The sequence below is a fragment of the Pelophylax lessonae genome (genome assembly GCF_965119305.1).
Source record: "Pelophylax lessonae genome assembly, chromosome: 5".
Lineage (NCBI taxonomy): Eukaryota > Metazoa > Chordata > Amphibia > Anura > Ranidae > Pelophylax > Pelophylax lessonae.
In genome coordinates, this window is record NC_138772.1 from 460,212,460 (window position 1) to 460,232,222 (window position 19,763).

Consider the following 19,763-nt stretch of genomic DNA (forward strand, 5'->3'; position numbering starts at 1 on the left):
TCAGTGGGAGAAATGGCGCCTCATTGTTGGTATCAGTGGGAGAAATGGTGCCCCTTTGTTGGTATCAGTTGGAGAAATGGCGCCTCATTGTTAGTATCAGTGGGAGAAATGGTGCCCCATTATTAGTATCAGTAGGAGAAATGGTGCCCCTTTGTTGGTATCAGTAGGAGAAATGGTGCCTCATTGTTGGTATCAGTGATAGAAATTGTGCCCCATTGTTAGTATCAGTGGGAGAAATGGTGCCCCATTGTTGGTATCAGTGGGAGAAATGGTGCCCCACTGTTGGTATCAGTGGGAGAAATGGCGCCTCATTGTTGGTATCAGTGGGAGAAATGGTGCCCCATTGTTGGTATCAGTAGGAGAAATTGTGCCCCTTTGTTGGTATCAGTGGGAGAAATGGTGCCCCATTATTAGTATCAGTAGGAGAAATGGTGCCCCTTTGTTGGTATCAGTAGGAGAAATGGTGCCTCATTGTTGGTATCAGTGATAGAAATTGTGCCCCATTGTTAGTATCAGTGGGAGAAATGGTGCCCCATTGTTGGTATCAGTGGGAGAAATGGTGCCCCATTGTTGGTATCAGTGGGAGAAATGGCGCCTCATTGTTGGTATCAGTGGGAGAAATGGTGCCCCATTGTTGGTATCAGTGGGAGAAATGGTGCCTCATTGTTGGTATCAGTGGGAGAAATGGTGCCCCATTGTTGGTATCAGTGGGAGAAATGGTGCCCCATTGTTGGTATCAGTGGGAGAAATGGTGCCCCACTGTTGGTATCAGTGGGAGAAATGGTGCCCCATTGTTGGTATCAGTGGGAGAAATGGTGCCCCATTGTTGGTATCAGTGGGAGATATGGTGCCCCATTATTAGTATCAGTAGGAGAAATGGTGCCCCTTTGTTGATATCAGAGGGAGAAATGGTGCCCCATTGTTAGTATCAGTGGGAGGAATAGCGCCTCATTGTTGGTATCAGTGGGAGAAATGGCGCCTCATTGTTGGTATCAGTGGGAGAAATGGTGCCCCTTTGTTGGTATCAGTTGGAGAAATGGTGCCTCATTGTTGGTATCAGTGGGAGAAATGGTGCCCCATTATTGGTATCAGTGGGAGAAATGGTGCCCCATTGTTGGTATCAGTGGGAGAAATGGTGCCCCATTATTAGTATCAGTGGGAGAAATGGTGCCCCATTATTAGTATCAGTGGGAGAAATGGTGCCCCATTATTAGTATCAGTAGGAGAAATGGTGCCCCTTTGTTGGTATCAGTGGGAGAAATGGTGCCCCATTGTTAGTATCAGTGGGAGGAATAGCGCCTCATTGTTGGTATCAGTGGGAGAAATGGCGCCTCATTGTTGGTATCAGTGGGAGAAATGGCGCCTCATTGTTGGTATCAGTGGGAGAAATGGCGCCTCATTGTTGGTATCAGTGGGAGAAATGGCGCCTCATTGTTGGTATCAGTGGGAGAAATGGCGCCTCATTGTTGGTATCAGTGGGAGAAATGGTGCCCCTTTGTTGGTATCAGTTGGAGAAATGGCGCCTCATTGTTGGTATCAGTGGGAGAAATGGTGCCTCATTATTGGTATCAGTGGGAGAAATGGTGCCCCATTGTTAGTATCAGTGGGAGAAATAGTGCCTCATTGTTGGTATCAGTGGGAGAAATGGCGCCTCATTGTTGGTATCAGTGGGAGAAATGGCGCCTCATTGTTGGTATCAGTGGGAGAAATGGTGCCCCATTGTTGGTATCAGTGGGAGAAATGGTGCCCCATTGTTGGTATCAGTGGGAGAAATGGTGCCCCATTGTTGGTATCAGTGGGAGAAATGGTGCCCCATTGTTGGTATCAGTGGGAGAAATGGTGCCCCATTATTAGTATCAGTAGGAGAAATGGTGCCCCTTTGTTGGTATCAGTGGGAGAAATGGTGCCCCATTGTTAGTATCAGTGGGAGGAATAGCGCCTCATTGTTGGTATCAGTGGGAGAAATGGCGCCTCATTGTTGGTATCAGTGGGAGAAATGGTGCCCCTTTGTTGGTATCAGTTGGAGAAATGGCGCCTCATTGTTGGTATCAGTGGGAGAAATGGTGCCCCATTATTGGTATCAGTGGGAGAAATGGTGCCCCATTGTTGGTATCAGTGGGAGAAATGGTGCCCCATTGTTGGTATCAGTGGGAGAAATGGTGCCCCATTATTAGTATCAGTGGGAGAAATGGTGCCCCATTATTAGTATCAGTAGGAGAAATGGTGCCCCTTTGTTGGTATCAGTGGGAGAAATGGTGCCCCATTGTTAGTATCAGTGGGAGGAATAGCGCCTCATTGTTGGTATCAGTGGGAGAAATGGCGCCTCATTGTTGGTATCAGTGGGAGAAATGGCGCCTCATTGTTGGTATCAGTGGGAGAAATGGCGCCTCATTGTTGGTATCAGTGGGAGAAATGGCGCCTCATTGTTGGTATCAGTGGGAGAAATGGTGCCTCATTGTTGGTATCAGTGGGAGAAATGGTGCCCCTTTGTTGGTATCAGTTGGAGAAATGGCGCCCCATTGTTGGTATCAGTTGGAGAAATGGCGCCCCATTGTTGGTATCATTGGGAGAAATGGTGCCCCTTTGTTGGTATCAGTGGGAGAAATGGCGCCTCATTGTTGGTATCAGTGGGAGAAATGGTGCCCCTTTGTTGGTATCAGTGGGAGAAATGGCGCCTCATTGTTGGTATCAGTGGGAGAAATGGTGCCTCATTATTGGTATCAGTGGGAGAAATGGTGCCCCATTGTTAGTATCAGTGGGAGAAATAGTGCCTCATTGTTGGTATCAGTGGGAGAAATGGCGCCTCATTGTTGGTTTCAGTGGGAGAAATGGTGCCCCATTGTTGGTATCAGTGGGAGAAATGGTGCCCCATTGTTGGTGTCAGTGGGAGAAATGGTGCCCCATTGTTGGTGTCAGTGGGAGAAATGGTGCCCCATTGTTGGTATCAGTGGGAGAAATGGTGCCCCATTGTTGGTGTCAGTGGGAGAAATGGTGCCCCATTGTTGGTATCAGTGGGAGAAATGGTGCCCCATTGTTGGTATCAGTTGAAGGATTAGTGCCCCAAAGGCCAGATAAAGGCAGGCAAAGGGCCACATCCGGCCCTCGGGTCCCAGTTTGGAGACTGCTGTCCTAAATAGTGCACATATAGGAGATAATCATTCACCTACAGGTAAGCGGTAATATAAGATAACATGTGTAGGTAAAAATACAAATAGAGGGTTCACTGACATTTTCCATTTTTATTAGCTGTGTTTAATAGCAGAAAGCAAAAAATATTATTTTTTTCAAAATTGTCCGTCTTTTTTTTGTTTATAGCAGAAATGATCAAATACCATCATCAGAAAGCTCTATATGTGGGTGGGGGGGGGGGGGGTGACATAAATTTCATAAATTTATATACAGTGTTGTCAGTTGAAGTTGGGCCGTATCAAAAAAGTGGCCTGGTTATGAAGGGGGGTAAATCTTCCGAAGGGCAAGCGGGTATGCAAATAAAAAAACTGATTTGCTAAACCCAAAAGTGCTTTTTTTACCACTAACATTCCTTTATATTGGCCTTTGATTGTACGAATGCAGACATTGGATGAGAGGTTTAGCACGGGGAAACACTTTGTGAAAGTGAAATAGTGCATTGTATATAGAACTGTACAGATCAGACCTAACTGAGGGACAAATCAGGAGAAAGAGGGACTTTGTTCCAAATCAGGGACAGCTGGGATTTGTATTGCTGGGAGTACAGAGGTTCTGCTCACATTCTGTGCAGTACCCTATTATAGAGCGATGGAACTTCTTTCTAAACCTGACCGCCCGTGTGAGGAAGAAGTGCAGACTCCATCTCCTCCATATCACTCCGCTGCACTTCTCAGACCACACCTACCGCTGCCTCACAGCTCCGTACTGCACCGGAACTACATTTCCCGGAATGCTCTCTGGCAGTGTAACGGGGAGGGGTCTGAGGCTTCTGTCTGATCTCTGATTGGTCGCCTTGCTGACAGCGTGTGGGAAAGATGGCGGCGGCCAGTGGTGTGGGGCTGGTGCTGAAATCGGTGAAGTCCATCGCTGTCCGTATGTGTCCCTTTGAGCCCAATGTGAGGGCCACCAGGTGAGGAGGGTCCATTCATCATACGGGGTGTACAGTGTGAGATCCTCCTCGTATGGGGGCATCGCCTCATGTCCTATCTCTGTCATTTAGTTGCTTTTGGTCCTCATGATGACTGCATCTACACACCCATAGAATAAAGTGTGTGTGTGTGGGGGGTTTATTGGTGACACATCCCTGTGTACAGACATGAGGGGTGATCAGGGGAGGAGTACACACTGCATTGGGGTGATGACACCAAGTACAGGACAAGGTCAGAGTGCACCCAGAGGTCAGAGTGCCCCCCCCCCCCCTAATAAGGGTCTGGTACACATCAGGTGCATTGGAGGAATCTCTGCAGATTTATAATTTTCCTGCATGCTTTTCCAGCCATTCCCATCTACCATTCATTGTGAATGCTGCCTCCATGCATCCAGTAAATGCGCGCGTTCCTGCTTTCCAAAGTATGGCGGTACTGTGCGTTTTAGGGCGATTTTAAATACTGTGCTGGCACTTTTTTTGCATGTTTCACATACACTTACTGGCCACTTTATTAGGTACATCTTGGACCCCTTTTTTGCCTTCAGAACTGCCTTAATTCTTCATGGTATAGATTCAACAAGGCATTGGAAACATTCCTCAGAGATTTTGGTCCATAGTGACATGATGGCATCACACAGTTGCTGCAAATTGTTGGCTGTACATCCATGATGTGAATCTCCTGTTCCGCCACATCCCAATGGTGCTCTATTGGATGTGATTTGGTGAGTGTGGAGTACAGTGACCTCATCGTCATGTTCAAGAAACCAGTGGTGAGATGATTTGAGCTTTGTGACATGGTGCATTATCCTGCTGGAAGGAGCCATCAGAAGATGGGTACACTGTAGTCATAAAGGGATAGACATGGTCAGCAACAATACTCAGGACGTTGTGTTTAAACTAGGGATCGACCGAGCTGTTAACTCACAGCTGTCAAAAAAACAAAAAAAAAAAACAAAGAGCTTCCCTTCATGTTTTATCAACATTGGTAAGTCTGCTAGATCACTATAAACACAATGTTTTACAATGTATCTTTTTGTTCTTGTATATCGTTGCGTACGCACACCCCCCCCCCCCCCCGGGCCGCTGTGTCAGAAGGAGCCGATAGGTGGACCTGGGGCGTTTGTGTGACAATAGCAAATGAAAATTCGCTATTGTCACACGGATCCTCCCCCTGGCCAATCAGGAAGCGGGTTTGAAACCCGCTTCCTGATTGGTCGAAAAGACGAACACATGATGCCATTGGTCGAGGAAGGCGGGAGGACTCGAGGAGAAGCTGCCACTGCAGGTAAGATCACTGGCATTCTGCATTGAAAGGGGGCACGCTGTGGTGAGTCTGCATTGAAAGGGGACACGCTGTGGTGAGTACCAGCCAGCAGTACCCACAGCAACGTACCAGCCTGAGCCACCAGTACCCACAGCAGTACCAGCCTGAGCCAGCAGTACCCCCCGGCAGTACCAGCCAGCAGGTAAAGTGCAGTGCATCTGTGTGAAAGCAGCATTAGGCCCCTTTCACGCTATCACATTAGGGGTGAGTTAAATGTTTGACCAAATATAACAGGCTAATTTTTAAGTTGATCATTTTGTACGGCCCCCGAATGGTGTTACAAAAATCCAAATGGCCCTTGGCAGAAAAAAAGGTTCCCCACCCCTGTTTTAGATCAAAGGAATGAACTTCTGTCTGTAAAGGAGGGCAGTTTAACCTCTTAAAGACTCAGTGCCGGTTCACACATATGCGTTCACAGACATCGCATATGATTCGGAGCACACTGCTCCTAAAACAGTTTGTATGGCTGAATTCACACTGCAATTGCAGTGAACTCGCACAGGACCCTTTTTTTGATCCGCAGCAGAATCGGATCGCATGGTGGTTCACACCAGTGCGATCTGATTCCTGTGCAAACTGTCAGATCGCACTGCGATATGCGATCTGATCTGGGGGTGTCATTAAATTTCAATTGACACCCCCAGCATATCGCATATGGCAGTGTAAACTGCCTGTGCTGCAGATACGATGTGGGAACCCGCTGTATATTCGCAGTGTTCCCGCATCGCACTAATGTGAACCGGGACTAAGTATCTTTTGGCCATTTGTTGCTTACAAGTTAAAATTTGTATTTATACTAGAAAACTACATGGCGATTGTTGCAATATTTTGTCACACTGTATTTGCGCAGAAGTCTTTCAAACGCAGTTTTTCGGGAAAAAAAAAACTTTAATGAATTAAAAAAAAAAAAAAACGAAACCATAAAGTTTGCCCAATTTTTTTGTGTAATGTAAAAGATGATGATACGCCGAGAATCGTGATATTTATTTTAAGCAAAAAAAATTGCGATTCTCATTTTATCCAGAATCGTGCAGTTCTAATGGAGTCTATTTATAATAAAAAATATTGGAGGAATGCTACAAGAATTCGGAGTGTTTGGAAGGCAGCCAATTACCACCAATCCCCTGTTATGATGACTGATGCCCCGCCCATATTTTGGATGAAATCCAGTACTTCATTCTTTGATGCTCAGTGCATAACATATTTGGCCCATTTCTTCCTGGACCTTCTGATAAAATTATTTGTGTATACTGAGATGAATTAATTGATTTTTTTTTTTTTTTTTTTTTAAATCGAGGCTTGACAAATTTGCTTTGGCTCTAGGAGCCAGCTAAAAAAAGGGCAGGAGGCAGTTTTTTTTTTTAAAGTAACAAATCTAAGGCTCCATGTACACGGGACGCTGGAAATGGCCGTTTAGGAGCAGTTGGGCGTTTTTTTCAGAAGCTCCTGAACCCATCTACATTTTATCTTATCTGACCATGTACACAGGGTAGTTTACAGTCATTTGCAGGCAGTTGCGTTCAGGGACTGTTTTTAGAACGCAATTATTTGCGTTTGAACGTGTGTTTCCCGGCGTTTCAAACGCACAAACGCGTCCGAACGCGTCTGAACGCGATGACTCGCGTTTAGCGTTCGCGTTTTTCCATTTTAAAGGGGAATAATTTTTTTGACCTCTAGGAATGCTTCTAAACGCAAACGCTGCTAAACGCCCGCTAAACGCGGGTACAAACGCGACTGAACGGACGTTCCAAACGTCCTAAAAATTCCAGCATTCAAAGGGACTTTTAACAACGTCCCGTGTACATGGAGCCTAATGGGTAGAACATGTAACATGTACTGAAAGATGCGTTTCAGGCATGAAGATTACATAAAAACCCCCAAATATTATATCTTTTATGAAAGCAGACACTCTAAAGAATAAAATCGTGGTAGTTCCAATTTTTTATGTCACACGGTATTACCGCAAAGGTCTAGGAAACACAACATTTCAGTAAAAAAAAAAAAACACTTTAAAAGTTAATTTTAGGGACACAAAAATGCAAAACATAACCGATTTTTTGGTAAAATATTAGTCAAGTAAATAGTTACCCAAAATGCCATTACCCTATGTTTTCCATAGGCGACTCTTTAAAAGCCCCCTAAAAGGCATCAGTTTAGCATTACTAAGGAGGTCTGGTGCAAGAATTATTGCTCTCATTCCAGCGCACCGGGCGGTTCGTAACGTGTATATCTCCATCGCCCTTTCAGTCGTAGGCGCCCTGCCACGTGCGTTTACGTTTGTACGTGCGTATATATAGGGATGGGGGGGCCTCAATTTTTTTCAGAAGGGCGGATTTTTTTGTACTTCGGTGTAACCCTTATTTTTTACAATTTAACTACCTCAATACTGGGCACTTAAACCCCCTTCCTTCCCAGACCAATTTTCAGCTTTTAGCGCTGTTGCATTTTGAATGACAATTGCGCGGTCATGCAACACTGTACCTAAACCAAATTTATGTCATTTTTTCCCCACAAATAGAGCTTTCTTTTGGTGGTATTTGATCACCGCCAGGTTTTTTCTTTTTTGGTGCACAAATAAAAAAAGACAGAAAAGTTAAAAAAAAAAGAAAAAAAAAGTTTTTTTGTTTAGGTTATAAAATTTTGTAAATAGATAAGTTTTTTTCCTGCACTGATGAGCACTGATGACGCCGCACTGACGAGGAGACACTGATGGGGTGGCACTGATATGCAGCACTGATGGGCAATGATAGGTGGCACTGATATGTGGCACTGATAGATAGCACTGATGGGCGGCACTGATCAGCACTGATGGGGGGCACTGATAGGCAGCACTGGTGGGCAATAATGGGCACTGGTGGGCAGCACTGATAGATGGCAATAACGGGCACTGGTGGGCAGCACTGATGGCATTGGTGGGCAGCACTGATAGGGGGGAACCACTGGCAGGCTCTCTGAGCCCTGTTTGCCATCCCTGGTGGCCATGGTGGGCATCCCTGGTGGTCATGGGTGGGCATCCCTGGTGGCTCTAGTGGCACCCCCTCCCCCCCAGGGCTGCACTGGTAATCAATGTTCTGATTATCAGCACAGACCCCCTCTGTGATCAGTGAGTAATTAGAAATACTCACTGATTTCCCCCCCCCCCCCTTCCCGGCTGCAGCACCGATCCTCTCCTTCTCCTTCTCCTCCTCACTGACATGATCTGTCAGGAGGAGAAGAGATCGAAGCCGTTACAACGGCTGTATTTACATTACATGACGGCTGTGATTGGACACAGCCGTCATGTGATCAGGAGGGCCAATCACAGGGCCCTCCTGCCGCATCTTGTTGCTCTGTGTCCGAGGGACACAGGCACATCGAGATCGCGCCGCTGTGCGTGCCCACGGCGGCGCGATCTCGCTCCTTCAGAAGGACGAGACTCCCACCCGGCCGTATATGTACAATGGCCCGGGTGGGAGGTGGTTAAAAAAAAAAAAAATTTTTTTTTTTCAACTAACTTTTTTCTTTTTTTTTTTTTTCCATCACATAGGGGGGGGGGGTAATTGAAATGATTTTTTTTTTTGGGTTGACAGGTTTTCTTTGAGACACCCAGGGTCTAAAATACCCTGCATGGCTCCACTGAATGGAATGCAATGCATATTGCACTGCATTACATTCTTTCCTGGCTTTGATGGCCAGGAAACTGTCAACAGGGACCCAGAAATTGCATCACGTCACTTCTGGGTCAACAACTAGAAGGGGAGTCCACTCCCCTCTACCCAGCGGCACCCGATATGCTGGTCTTGGGCCTGCAGATGGACTAGTGGGGAGGAGGCGGGTCACACAGGGTGTGGGGAGCATTCAGGCAGCAACCCAGGCACCAGGTCCAAATTTCTGGCGCCTGAGGTTTGTTGAGCACTGTGTTATATATAGTTTGGATGTTGCTGTAGGCCCTTTTGGGGCAAAGTAATACTACTCTCCCAGGGCAGTCATCTTATTGTGCCTTCCTCATCACCCCTTTTGGGGTTTTTCCACCTAAATCTGTCAGTCTGGCCGCCTCCATCCGTGTGTTTGTTGGGGGTAATCTGCTCGCTGTACCCCTGTGCCCACCCCACTGGTAGTTGATTATTTTCCTGTCTGGGTCCTGAGGAAGCCAAATATCTGGTGAAACGCGTTGACTTTACAGACAGCAGGCGAAGCACAGATCTCCCATACTGGATTGAACGTATTATTGTGTGTGTATATATGTATTGTACGTGTTTTCAATGAGCTATATATAGCTAATTAGAAGGTACTGATTTCCTCATATGTTTGGGGTAGGAAACATCTATTTTTATCCTTTTTACCATTGTACAATAAAGATCATGTTTTTATTTTACCTAAAAATTGTCTCCATTGTTTTGCCTTTGTAGGTTACTGGAGTTTAACACTCTGGTATATACCTCATTTTATTCTTTGATCTGGATGAGGCAATAAAAGTCTGTTTTGCATTGTTACGAGATCTCACCCAGCCATCATGAGTTTTGACTATATTTGAATATGTGAATTTCCTTTTATCATGAGCACCATCTAGTGGCCATAATGCATTTTTCTCAAAGTCGTCTTCCAGGACAGCCCATGAGACCTTAGGCTCCTCCCCCAGGGACAGGAAACACATTCCAAAATTCAAATAAAAGGCGGTGCCTTAGTCCTCACCTTCAGTATTTAGTGTTTCCTCCGGACAGGGGGTAACATGTTCCTGGAACTGAAGCTCCCGGTCTCCTGGACTGTCCTTGGAAAGACTTGGAAAGATGCATCTCCTCAGCCCATAGCGGTACCCCCTTAGTGCCGCAATAGGGGCTGACCGCTGTCTCCTGTTCTTCTAGCCTCTCGGCAGGACTACGGATGCTGTCTGGTGGAACGTTGGGGAGTCCACTCCGTTGGTCGGCCGGTTCCTTGGAGCAGAGTCCTGTGTACCCGGAACCGCTAACTTCGGAAGAAATTTTGAAGTTGGCGCCAAAAACGGAGGGGGCGGAACTCAGCGTATCCACTCTGGCCTCACGGGAAGCGACAGTGTCACTTCCGGCGCAGTGACGGCATCCGCGGGCGCCGGAAACCCTCGTTCCAGTTTCCGAAGGCGCGAACAGTGAGTACATATGGGCGACCGATGTTAGGTGGAAACAGCAGTGCTGGGATCACCATACAGAGCGATGGACACGACAGTAACCGCACAGGCGGTGGAAGTCGGCTCTGGCATCGGCACCTCTCAGGTAAGCAAGGGGAAATATACACCCTATTTGCAGATACCTGTTAGGAACTCCGTTCCCCTTCCCCCCTCTCTTTTCTATCGTTAGGGGCAGGGGTTAAGCAGCACCGCTCCCTCTTTTCTAAATCACAAATGGGGGATAAGCGGGAGGTGGGAGGAGGACAAGTTTCCCTAATTATAATTCTCTTGTCTTTTATCTTCCAGGCCAAGGCTCAGGACAATAACCCACCTCAGCCCCCCAAAAAGAAGTGTGCTGTATGCGGAGAGAAATTGAGTTCCTCTTGGAACAAAGCAGTGTGCCGGGCATGTATAGCTAAACTGGTCAGAGACGACCCTGCAGTCTCTACCCAGAAAATGCTGACCTCAGTGAGAGATGAACTAAAAAGTACCATTAGTTCATTCAAAACTCTCGTTGAAAAGATGCAGGCACCAGTCCAGCCTTCCACCCCAGCTCAGGCTCCATTGGCCCAGGCCCCATCTTTGAATATCCCAGTGGGTTTGGAGGAAGTTTCTTCTTCCCACTCCTCCGGTGGGGAGCAAGAAGGATCAGGATCAGGGGAGGAACCCATAGACAAGGATTCCCATAATAGCTCCAACTTTAAATTGAGCTTGGAGGATGTAGATAACCTACTAAAGGCAGTTTATACAACTCTAGAAATTGAGGAGGAAGAAGTGCATCTCTCTAAGCATGACTTGATGTACGCTTGTCATAAAAAGCATGCTAGAGTGTTCCCTGTGCATAGCTCCCTATTGGATATGATTAAACAGGAGTGGAATTCTCCTGATAAAAAGCCTTTTTTTCCAAAGACTTTGAAAAGAAGGTATCCATTTGACAACAGTGGGGATCAGCCTTGGAACAAAATCCCTAAGCTGGATGCCTCCCTTTCCAGAATCTCCAAAGGCACTGACTTGGCATTTGAGGATTCAGGAGCTCTAAAAGACCCTATGGATAAGAGAACTGATATCTCTTTGCGTAGGGTCTGGGAAGCCTCCATTATGAGCTTAAAGCCAGCCCTGGCATCCACCTGCATAGCCAGACACCTGGAGCTCTGGCTATCTCAAATCCAAACACACTTGTCTGCTGGAACATCGAGGGAACAGATTAATAAATCATTTCCGCTCTTGTTTCAGGGAATTGGATTCCTGGCGGATTCTTCAGCTGAAGCTGTAAGAATGGCAGCAAGGACCTCAGCTTTGGCTAATACGGCCAGAAGAAGCCTATGGCTCAAGACATGGTCAGGTGATGTTACTTCTAAATCTCGCCTTTGTGGTCTTCCCTTCACAGGAGACCACCTTTTTGGCCCAGGCCTAACAGAAGCCCTGGAGCGTACAGCGGATAAAAAGAAGGGATTCCCAGAAAAGAAGAAATTCCCCTATGCTCAGAGGAATGCTCGTGGCAGGGGTAAACAGCAGAAGTCTTTTGAAACCCAGCAAAATTTCAAAAAACATTGGACCGGGCATAAAGGAAAAGGGAAGGGCAACATTCTGTTTAACCCTCCTCAACGCCCCGACAAGCCCCAATGACTCCCTTCCCAGGGTGGGAGGAAGTTTAGGGGCCTTCCTCCCACTATGGAAGAGGATTTCTTCCAGCCCTTTTATTCTAGACCTAGTAGGCCAAGGACACAGGCTGGAGTTCTGTCTTCTACATCCAGAAAGAATCTGGGTCTCTCTGAGGGACGTCACAAGAAGGATGTGCTTGATGACCTCCTGTTTCCCAGCGGTCCCCTGGGCAGGGTTCCAACTACGTCCACTCCAAATGTTCTTCCTACAGAATTGGGATGGATAGTCAAGTTCCTTAGAACAGAAAGTAAAGGTTCCCACCAAGTTGAAAAGGACCCTTTGGGGGTGGATATCCTCTCTTCACCTATCAATAAGGCGAAGCTGGACCATCCAGGTATCACAGACATATCTGCACCACCACCAGATGAACCAGGACAATTGGTTCCTCAACCAAGAGGTGTTTTTCAAAGTCGCAACCCCTTGGGGCCTACCGGTAGTGGATCTGTTTGCCTCCTAGGCAAACAGGAAAATAGAAAAATTATTTTCCATAATCCTAGTAGATATAGAGATGATCCTGATAACCCCATACTGGCCCAAGAGGCCACGGTTGGCACGCCTTCAGGCATTGGCTGCACTACCTCCAATGACCTTCCCTTGGAGACTAGATCTCTTAACTCAAGGTCCGGTGGTCCATCCATTTCTCAGGACCCTAAACCTGTCGGCCTGGTATCTGAGGAACAAATTCTAGGTTCTCAGGGGTTCTCAGACAGAGTCATCCAAACATTGACCAGCTGTCGAAAACCGGTCACTAGGAAAATATATGCAAAAAGTTGGAAGAAATTTCATTTTTGGATGGTGGAGAATCAGAGATTTTCCCCAGATATTCCAACTATCTTAGATTTTTTTCAAGAAGGCATAGACAAAGGTCTCTCCCTAGGGACCTTAAAGGTACAGGCTGCCGCCCTTAGTGTCTTCCTTCGGTTCTCCCTTAGAGAAGACCCTAATGTGAATGCCTTTTTCAGAGCAATTGCCAGGACAAAGCCAACCAGGATTAAAACGTGTCCAGCTTGGGATCTATCCCTGGTACTCCAGGCTTTGGTTACCAGTCCGTTTGAACCCTTGGTAGACCTGTCAGTAAAAATGCTCACCCTAAAAACTTTATTTTTAGTAGCTATTACTTCGGCTAGAAGAGTTAGCGAATTACAGGCTCTCTCAATCGGAGAACCTTTTCTTATGATTTTTGATGACAGGATTGTGCTAAAAACAGATCCAGGATTTTTGCCCAAGAGGGTCTCTTCTTTTCATAGGACTCAGGACATAGTCCTTCCTTCCTTTTGCAATTTCCCAAACAACAATAAAGAAAAAGAATTTAGTTGTTTGGATGTCAGAAGAGCCCTTCTGAGATACCTGGAGGTGACTAAAACCTTCAGGAAGAATGATACTTTGTTTTTACAATTTTCCGGCCCCCATAAAGGGGAAAAAGCTTCTAAGGCAACCTTAGCTAGATGGATCAAACAGGCTATCACAGAAGCCTATATGGTGAAAAAGGTGACTCCACCTTTCATTACTGCACACTCTACTAGAGCACTGTCCACGTCTTGGGCTGAAAGGGCCGGTGCCTCTCCAGAACAAATCTGTAAGGCAGCTACCTGGTCTAACTTTTCGACCTTTGTTAGACATTATCGCCTGGACCTCCTATCTTCTCAGGAACAGGCGTTCGGTCGAAAGGTGCTCCAGGCAGTGGTCCCTCCCTAGACTGGTAAGTTTCTTGCTTATCGTCTCATGGGCTGTCCTGGAAGACGACTTTGAGAAAAGATGGGTTATACTTACTGATAACTCCTTTTCTAATAGTCTTCCAGGACAGCCGGATTCCCACCCGATTTATCTGGTATTATGTATAAATGATATGTGTATATATATATCTATGTATATGTTTTACAGGGTGTCCTACGGTTCTCATGAAATACTGAAGGTGAGGACTAAGGCACCGCCTTTTATTTGAATTTTGGAATGTGTTTCCTGTCCCTGGGGGAGGAGCCTAAGGTCTCATGGGCTGTCCTGGAAGACTATTAGAAAAGGAGTTATCAGTAAGTATAACCCATCTTTTTCCCTGAATAATCGCAATCATGGTCACAAGATCATAGCAAATCAACATATGGTCAGAATTTATTATGTCTGGGCCAATGCTTGTGACATTTGTCAAACTAATTTTCTTCTGCCTGGAATTTCTATGTATGTTTTCCCTTAACGCAATTATACTTTACTGTTAAACACAGAATAGGAGATGATAGCCTGTTTTTTTTTTTTTGTTTTTTTTACAGAGAATTTTTAGAAATTATTAACGTCAAGAAAATTCGTACCACCAATAGTAATTGTGAAATAACTGTGGATGTGAGGCATGACAACTCCGAGCCATTGGTAGACGTGCACTTCGGTAAGTTGAATTATACTATGATGATATGAATATGCACATAGCCGTGACCATAGATTACCTTTCTGAAAGAAAAAAAAAATTGTGGATTTTGCTCTGTTCTCACTAAGTCCAGGGACACTTCAGTTGTGTAAGTCCTTGTGTGCATTCAGAGCTGTGCACCTGCAAGGCTGTCAGATTGGGATCAGTGACTGTGTCCATGCAGCCGATGCATCCCGGTGACATCAATGTGACTGCCTGCATGGGGATGCAAGAACACCTTCATCTGTATGCATGCAGCTTCTGCTTGTCAGCTGAGCCATACACTACAGTGCACAGGGTCCTGGTGTCATACCCCCTGTGCACAGGGTCCTGGTGTCATACCCCCTGTTGTTCTCAGTAGGACATCTCCCCAACTAAAAGAAATCTATAATCACAGCATACACTTCAATTTTATAACATCATCATTGTAATAACAATACAAACAATCATTATTTTTGACAATCTAACATAAGCTTCCTTTAAAAAAAAAACTCCTTTTATGTTGTAAGTTCTGCCTGTCACCTCTTTCCACAACTTCCTGGATTTCCTGCATGCAGCTTCTCCTCTGCTCTTTAATTTCTATAGCTAAGGACTACATGTCCCATGGTACATTGCTTCCAGCAAGCTGTGATTCCTGTACTGACTCTGCCTTTTGAAACTCCTTGGTGCCTCCTGTAGTTCAGAAGGCAGGCTCTGTGAAATGGGACACAGCAGCGCCTCCTCACAGGACATAGTAAACCTGTTACAGAATTCAAGACGTAAATGTGTGAGTATCTTCACAAAGTAAGTTAAAGTAAAACTTCAAGATCATTCATATTATTAGGTGTAGGCAGTACTGGGAGAGGCCAAGCACCGAAAAACAAAAAAGGGTGCAAACGCATTGTGCATTACCTCCAGCACATTATTCAGCTATTGCTCCGAGGAAGGGGGCCAGTCCCTGAAACTCCTCAGCTGGTCTGCTATCTGTAGAATTCAATGAAGTTGAATGGCGACTTCTGGACCTTGTCAATTTAATAAGCTACTATTTCATTTTGGTTTGTGAGTAAAATGTGTCATTTTTTATTCCTTTAGTAAAGTGCTGGAGGTAATGCACTAGGTGTTTGTGCAGGATTGGATTCCTGATCTGAGGAGGGCCACATCGTTTTGATCCTTTAACACAGTGGCCATGGCATTTGCATCTCTGTGGCAAACGTCCCTAAAATATCTGAGTGCTAAAGTGTCAAGTTTGCATTGTACTTTGGTTTCTTCCAGGGCAAGGATGCGGAACCCTGCCTCCCACCCTTGCTGCTAATGCATGACTTGGAATGGGTGTGTTTTCCTGCGCTCATTCTCTGACCCCTTGCTCTGGCTGCCCAATGGGGGGTACTTGCTATCTTGGGAGCTAGAAGGTTCTTGGACAGGCACGAAAGGAGAAGTATGGTCAAAGCTTCTCTGGCCCTACTTCTCCTATGGATCACAGAAGTGCACTTCGTTCTGCACTGCTTTGGCCCATTTTCAGACGTCCCTTAGGCGGTCCAGGCTCTGGAAAGATCCTGATTGTAAAGGGCTTGGACTGGCAGCTGCCTCAGCTTCCGAGACCCTCTGAGAACCTGAGCCTGGTGCTCCAGTGAGCACTGGAGGGGCAGAGCAGAGAGCCAATGACTGACAGTCGCCTCTCTCTGCTGACTGAGAACTGAGCGATCAATGGTCTTTGATCACTCAGTTCTCAGTCTTGGAAGCTGCGGAGGACAGATGCTGCAGCCACCTAGGTAAATATAATCCCTTTTTTTTATTATTATTTAAGAACCTTATATACTTTTCTTTTGAAGCGTTTATCAGCTGTGGGCTTATGGGGTGAAAAGTGGGCATGTTGAAGCACAGTGTGACATTGGTAACTGTCAAAGCAGACCTAAAGCCACAGCACATTGGTTGCCAGCCATTGATCTGGAGAGGAGGCGTGTACCCTCTGCCTCGGCGGCTGCCACTTCTGCCCGTCCCTTGTCCTGACCCTGGAAGTAGGCTGGAAATAATTGAAATACAATGTGGAAATGAATATATGATTTTACGTTTTGACCATAGGTACGCTTTAGCAGTCTTATGAAAGACAAGGTCCTACATAGAGTGGAAAGTAGAATAATTTACCCTTACATATATACCTAATACAAGCACAATGAGAGCTGCGTTATGTTACAGTATAAGGCCCCATTCACACCTTAACGTTCTGTAGCTTGAAGCTCCAAAACACTGGAGGAGAAAAAAAAAAATCAATTATTCTGTTAGGAATGGGTTCACATCTGCTCTCCAAGTCACCTGAAGCTCAAAGTTCTGGAGCTTTTTTGTAGCTCAAAATTGGGCAGATTTGTGCATTTTTTTTTTTTTCTTGTGTGTTTTTTAAAAATGAACGAAATCGCATCATTTGCACGTTTTTGTGCACAGTTGTGCGTTTTTTTCTCAACTTTTTGCACAAATGAAATTTTTTTTAAAAACAAATTCGTAATCATATATTAATGAATACATGTAAAATAAATACAAAAATAACTTAAAATCATCATAAATAATTCATAAAATAATCTAATACATAAATAATAACCCCTAACCTTAAACCTAATAAATCACTTAATAATAATAATAATAATAATAATAATATTTTTTGGTATTAAAAATAATTTATTTTGTGTTAGGGTATATGTTGGTATGTATATATAAAATATAATTTTTTTTTTTTTTTTACGGGTTAAGATTAGGTTAATTGTTTATCATTACATAGTATTCATTTTATTTATTTGTGATTTTTTTTTTTTTTTTTTTTTTTTTTTAATTTGTGTATTTATTTTATATTTATCAATTAATGTAGTAGTATTAACACCCTAACAAAAATAAATATTAACCCTAATCCTAACTGTAACCTAACCTTAACTCTAACCCCTTACCCTAGCAAAAAAATAAAAAATCCTAAATTAATATTAATAATAAAGAAAAGAAAAGCTGAACAACCTAGCAACAAATGATGCAACAGATGATAGTTTTCTCTATTGACAAAAAAAAGCTCTCAAACGCACCAAAATCGTGCATAGAAAAAAAAATAAACACTGGAAAAATGCTCAGACGCTACGCTCAGGTGTGAATGCAGCCTAAATGCCACAAAGAATCCGCCTCAAGCAGTTTACTTTGTTGCTGTCTAATAAGTAGCATTATAAAGAGGATATTTTATTCACTGCTGTTATTTTTCCTTCCAGTTGATGGTGAAAGACTGCTGATTAAATCTGCACATGTGACCTCCAGGGAAATCCTCCTGAAATTGGGAGCGCATTGTTCTGCTAAAGACATGCAGACGAAGGACTCCGCCAAGAAATAGATTGCCACTGTTTGTCTGTCCAGACCTCAGAAAGTGTGATTTCAAGGAACTGTCATCTTCTATTTTGTTATGTACTCATGGTTTAATGACATGGTTGCAGTTCTGGTTCTAGCAAAAGGAGGAAAAATCTATCAAGGAAGAAATTCAGATTTACAGGCTGATTGCAAGACTGATTTATCTTTGTTCTCATTAAAGTGTCTCTATAGCCCAAATGTATAGTCTTGGATTTTGTGGGGAGGGTTAGAACCCTGGTCTGGTTTTCCTGAAGTCGGAGGCTCTGTTGGAGAGATTCTTGTTTGGACAAATTACCCCCAGGACAGGATGTGAAATAAAATCTCTCTAACAGCAATACAGACAGAAGTAAAAATGTTTTTTTTTTTTCTTTTTAAGGTAAAGTAAAACTAAATTTAAAAAAATCAAAAACTGTGAAAGAACAGTCTCTTAATGGCTGAATAAAATACTTACCTGCTTTTTTTGCTATCCCCTGCTGCGTGTGCAAAGCTCAGTTTACTTTCTGGCACACTTCCTGTGTCCTGGGATGACAACACTTCTGTGCAAGTGTGGGAGTGCCGTCTTTCTGCTCCAGCCAATCAAAATTACCCTAAACTGGCACCTAAAGGAAGCCTGAAATAAGATGCCAGCGTAGTACTTCATGGGCATTGGATCAGAAGTAAGTATTACTGCCTTTAGTTCCGCTTTTTGTTGGGGAATTCCCAAACAGACCTTTTATTGTTATCAGTTTGTTTGTTGCAGATTTTCCCTCACTTCCTGTCTGGTGAGACCTTTTCCCCAGAGCAGAAAGTAGGGGGAAATCTCTCCAACTGAGCCCTGGATAGCAGAAAAACCTGACAGAGGTTCTAACCTTTCCTCTTTCTATCCCAAATGAACCTCTTCAGGACCGCCTGCCTACATTGTACTGCAGACAGGGGGCTCCTACAGGCATAGTGACATAACTTTACACCGCTGGCCTCCTCCGGGTGCTGGGCGCGCGCAAAGCAGGGAGAAGGAACAAATATATATATATATATATATAATATATATTTTTAGGAAAAAGCAGCACATATTACACACATTACACTTTTTTTGCACACCCTTAACCCCTTGATTGGCCCGAGATATTAACCCATTCCCGACCAATGTCATTAGTACAGTGACAGTGTATAGCATTATCACTGATTACTGGTGACGTCAGTCAGTTCCCACCCAGTGTCAGTTGGGATCAGATTGCTTGCCGTACTATCCCAGTCCCACTCTAAGTCACTGATTGCCCCCAATACCAGTATAAAAAATAAGTAAAAAATTCCAGTATGTAGCCCATAGTTTGTAGAGGCTATAACTTTCACCGAAACCGATTTATGTACACTTATTGGGATTTATTTTGACCAAAGACATGGCCTAAATTATTCAAGAAATTTAGATTTTTAAAGAAACATTTTTATTGGATACATTTTACAACAGAAAGTAATTTTTTATTTCTGTTTTATATAATAAAACTAAAAACCCAGTGCTGATCAAATACCCCTAAAAGAAAACTCTCTATTTGTGTGAAAATAATTTATATACATTTTGTTTGGGTTCAGCATTTCATAACTGCACAATTAACAGTGTCGCTCCTAATTAGAACGGGTCCGCAGCTTCCCTATGGGAGGCGACCTGGTCGCCTTAGTGTGAATGGGGGCTTAATGTTAATTGTTAAGTTTAGCTAAAGAGCTAAAAATGGCCTGATCATAAAGGGTGTAAAACCTTCTGGAGCTGAAGTGGTTAAAAAAAAAAAAAAGTCACTAATTATGTATGAAATATGCGTTCAGTTACATG

At 44.3% G+C, this 19,763-nt stretch overlaps 1 protein-coding gene across 1 annotated transcript; it reads left to right on the forward strand.

Annotated features, from left to right (window-relative positions):
* Nucleotides 1-3,962: 3,962 nt before the first annotated feature.
* MRPL53 (mitochondrial ribosomal protein L53) lies at nucleotides 3,963-18,033 on the forward strand. The gene is made up of 3 exons (XM_082259412.1): nucleotides 3,963-4,099; nucleotides 14,484-14,596; nucleotides 17,830-18,033. The coding sequence occupies exons 1-3, from the start codon at nucleotides 4,005-4,007 to the stop codon at nucleotides 17,946-17,948; spliced, it is 327 nt and encodes a 108-aa protein (XP_082115538.1). The 5' UTR covers nucleotides 3,963-4,004; the 3' UTR covers nucleotides 17,949-18,033.
* Nucleotides 18,034-19,763: the final 1,730 nt, after the last annotated feature.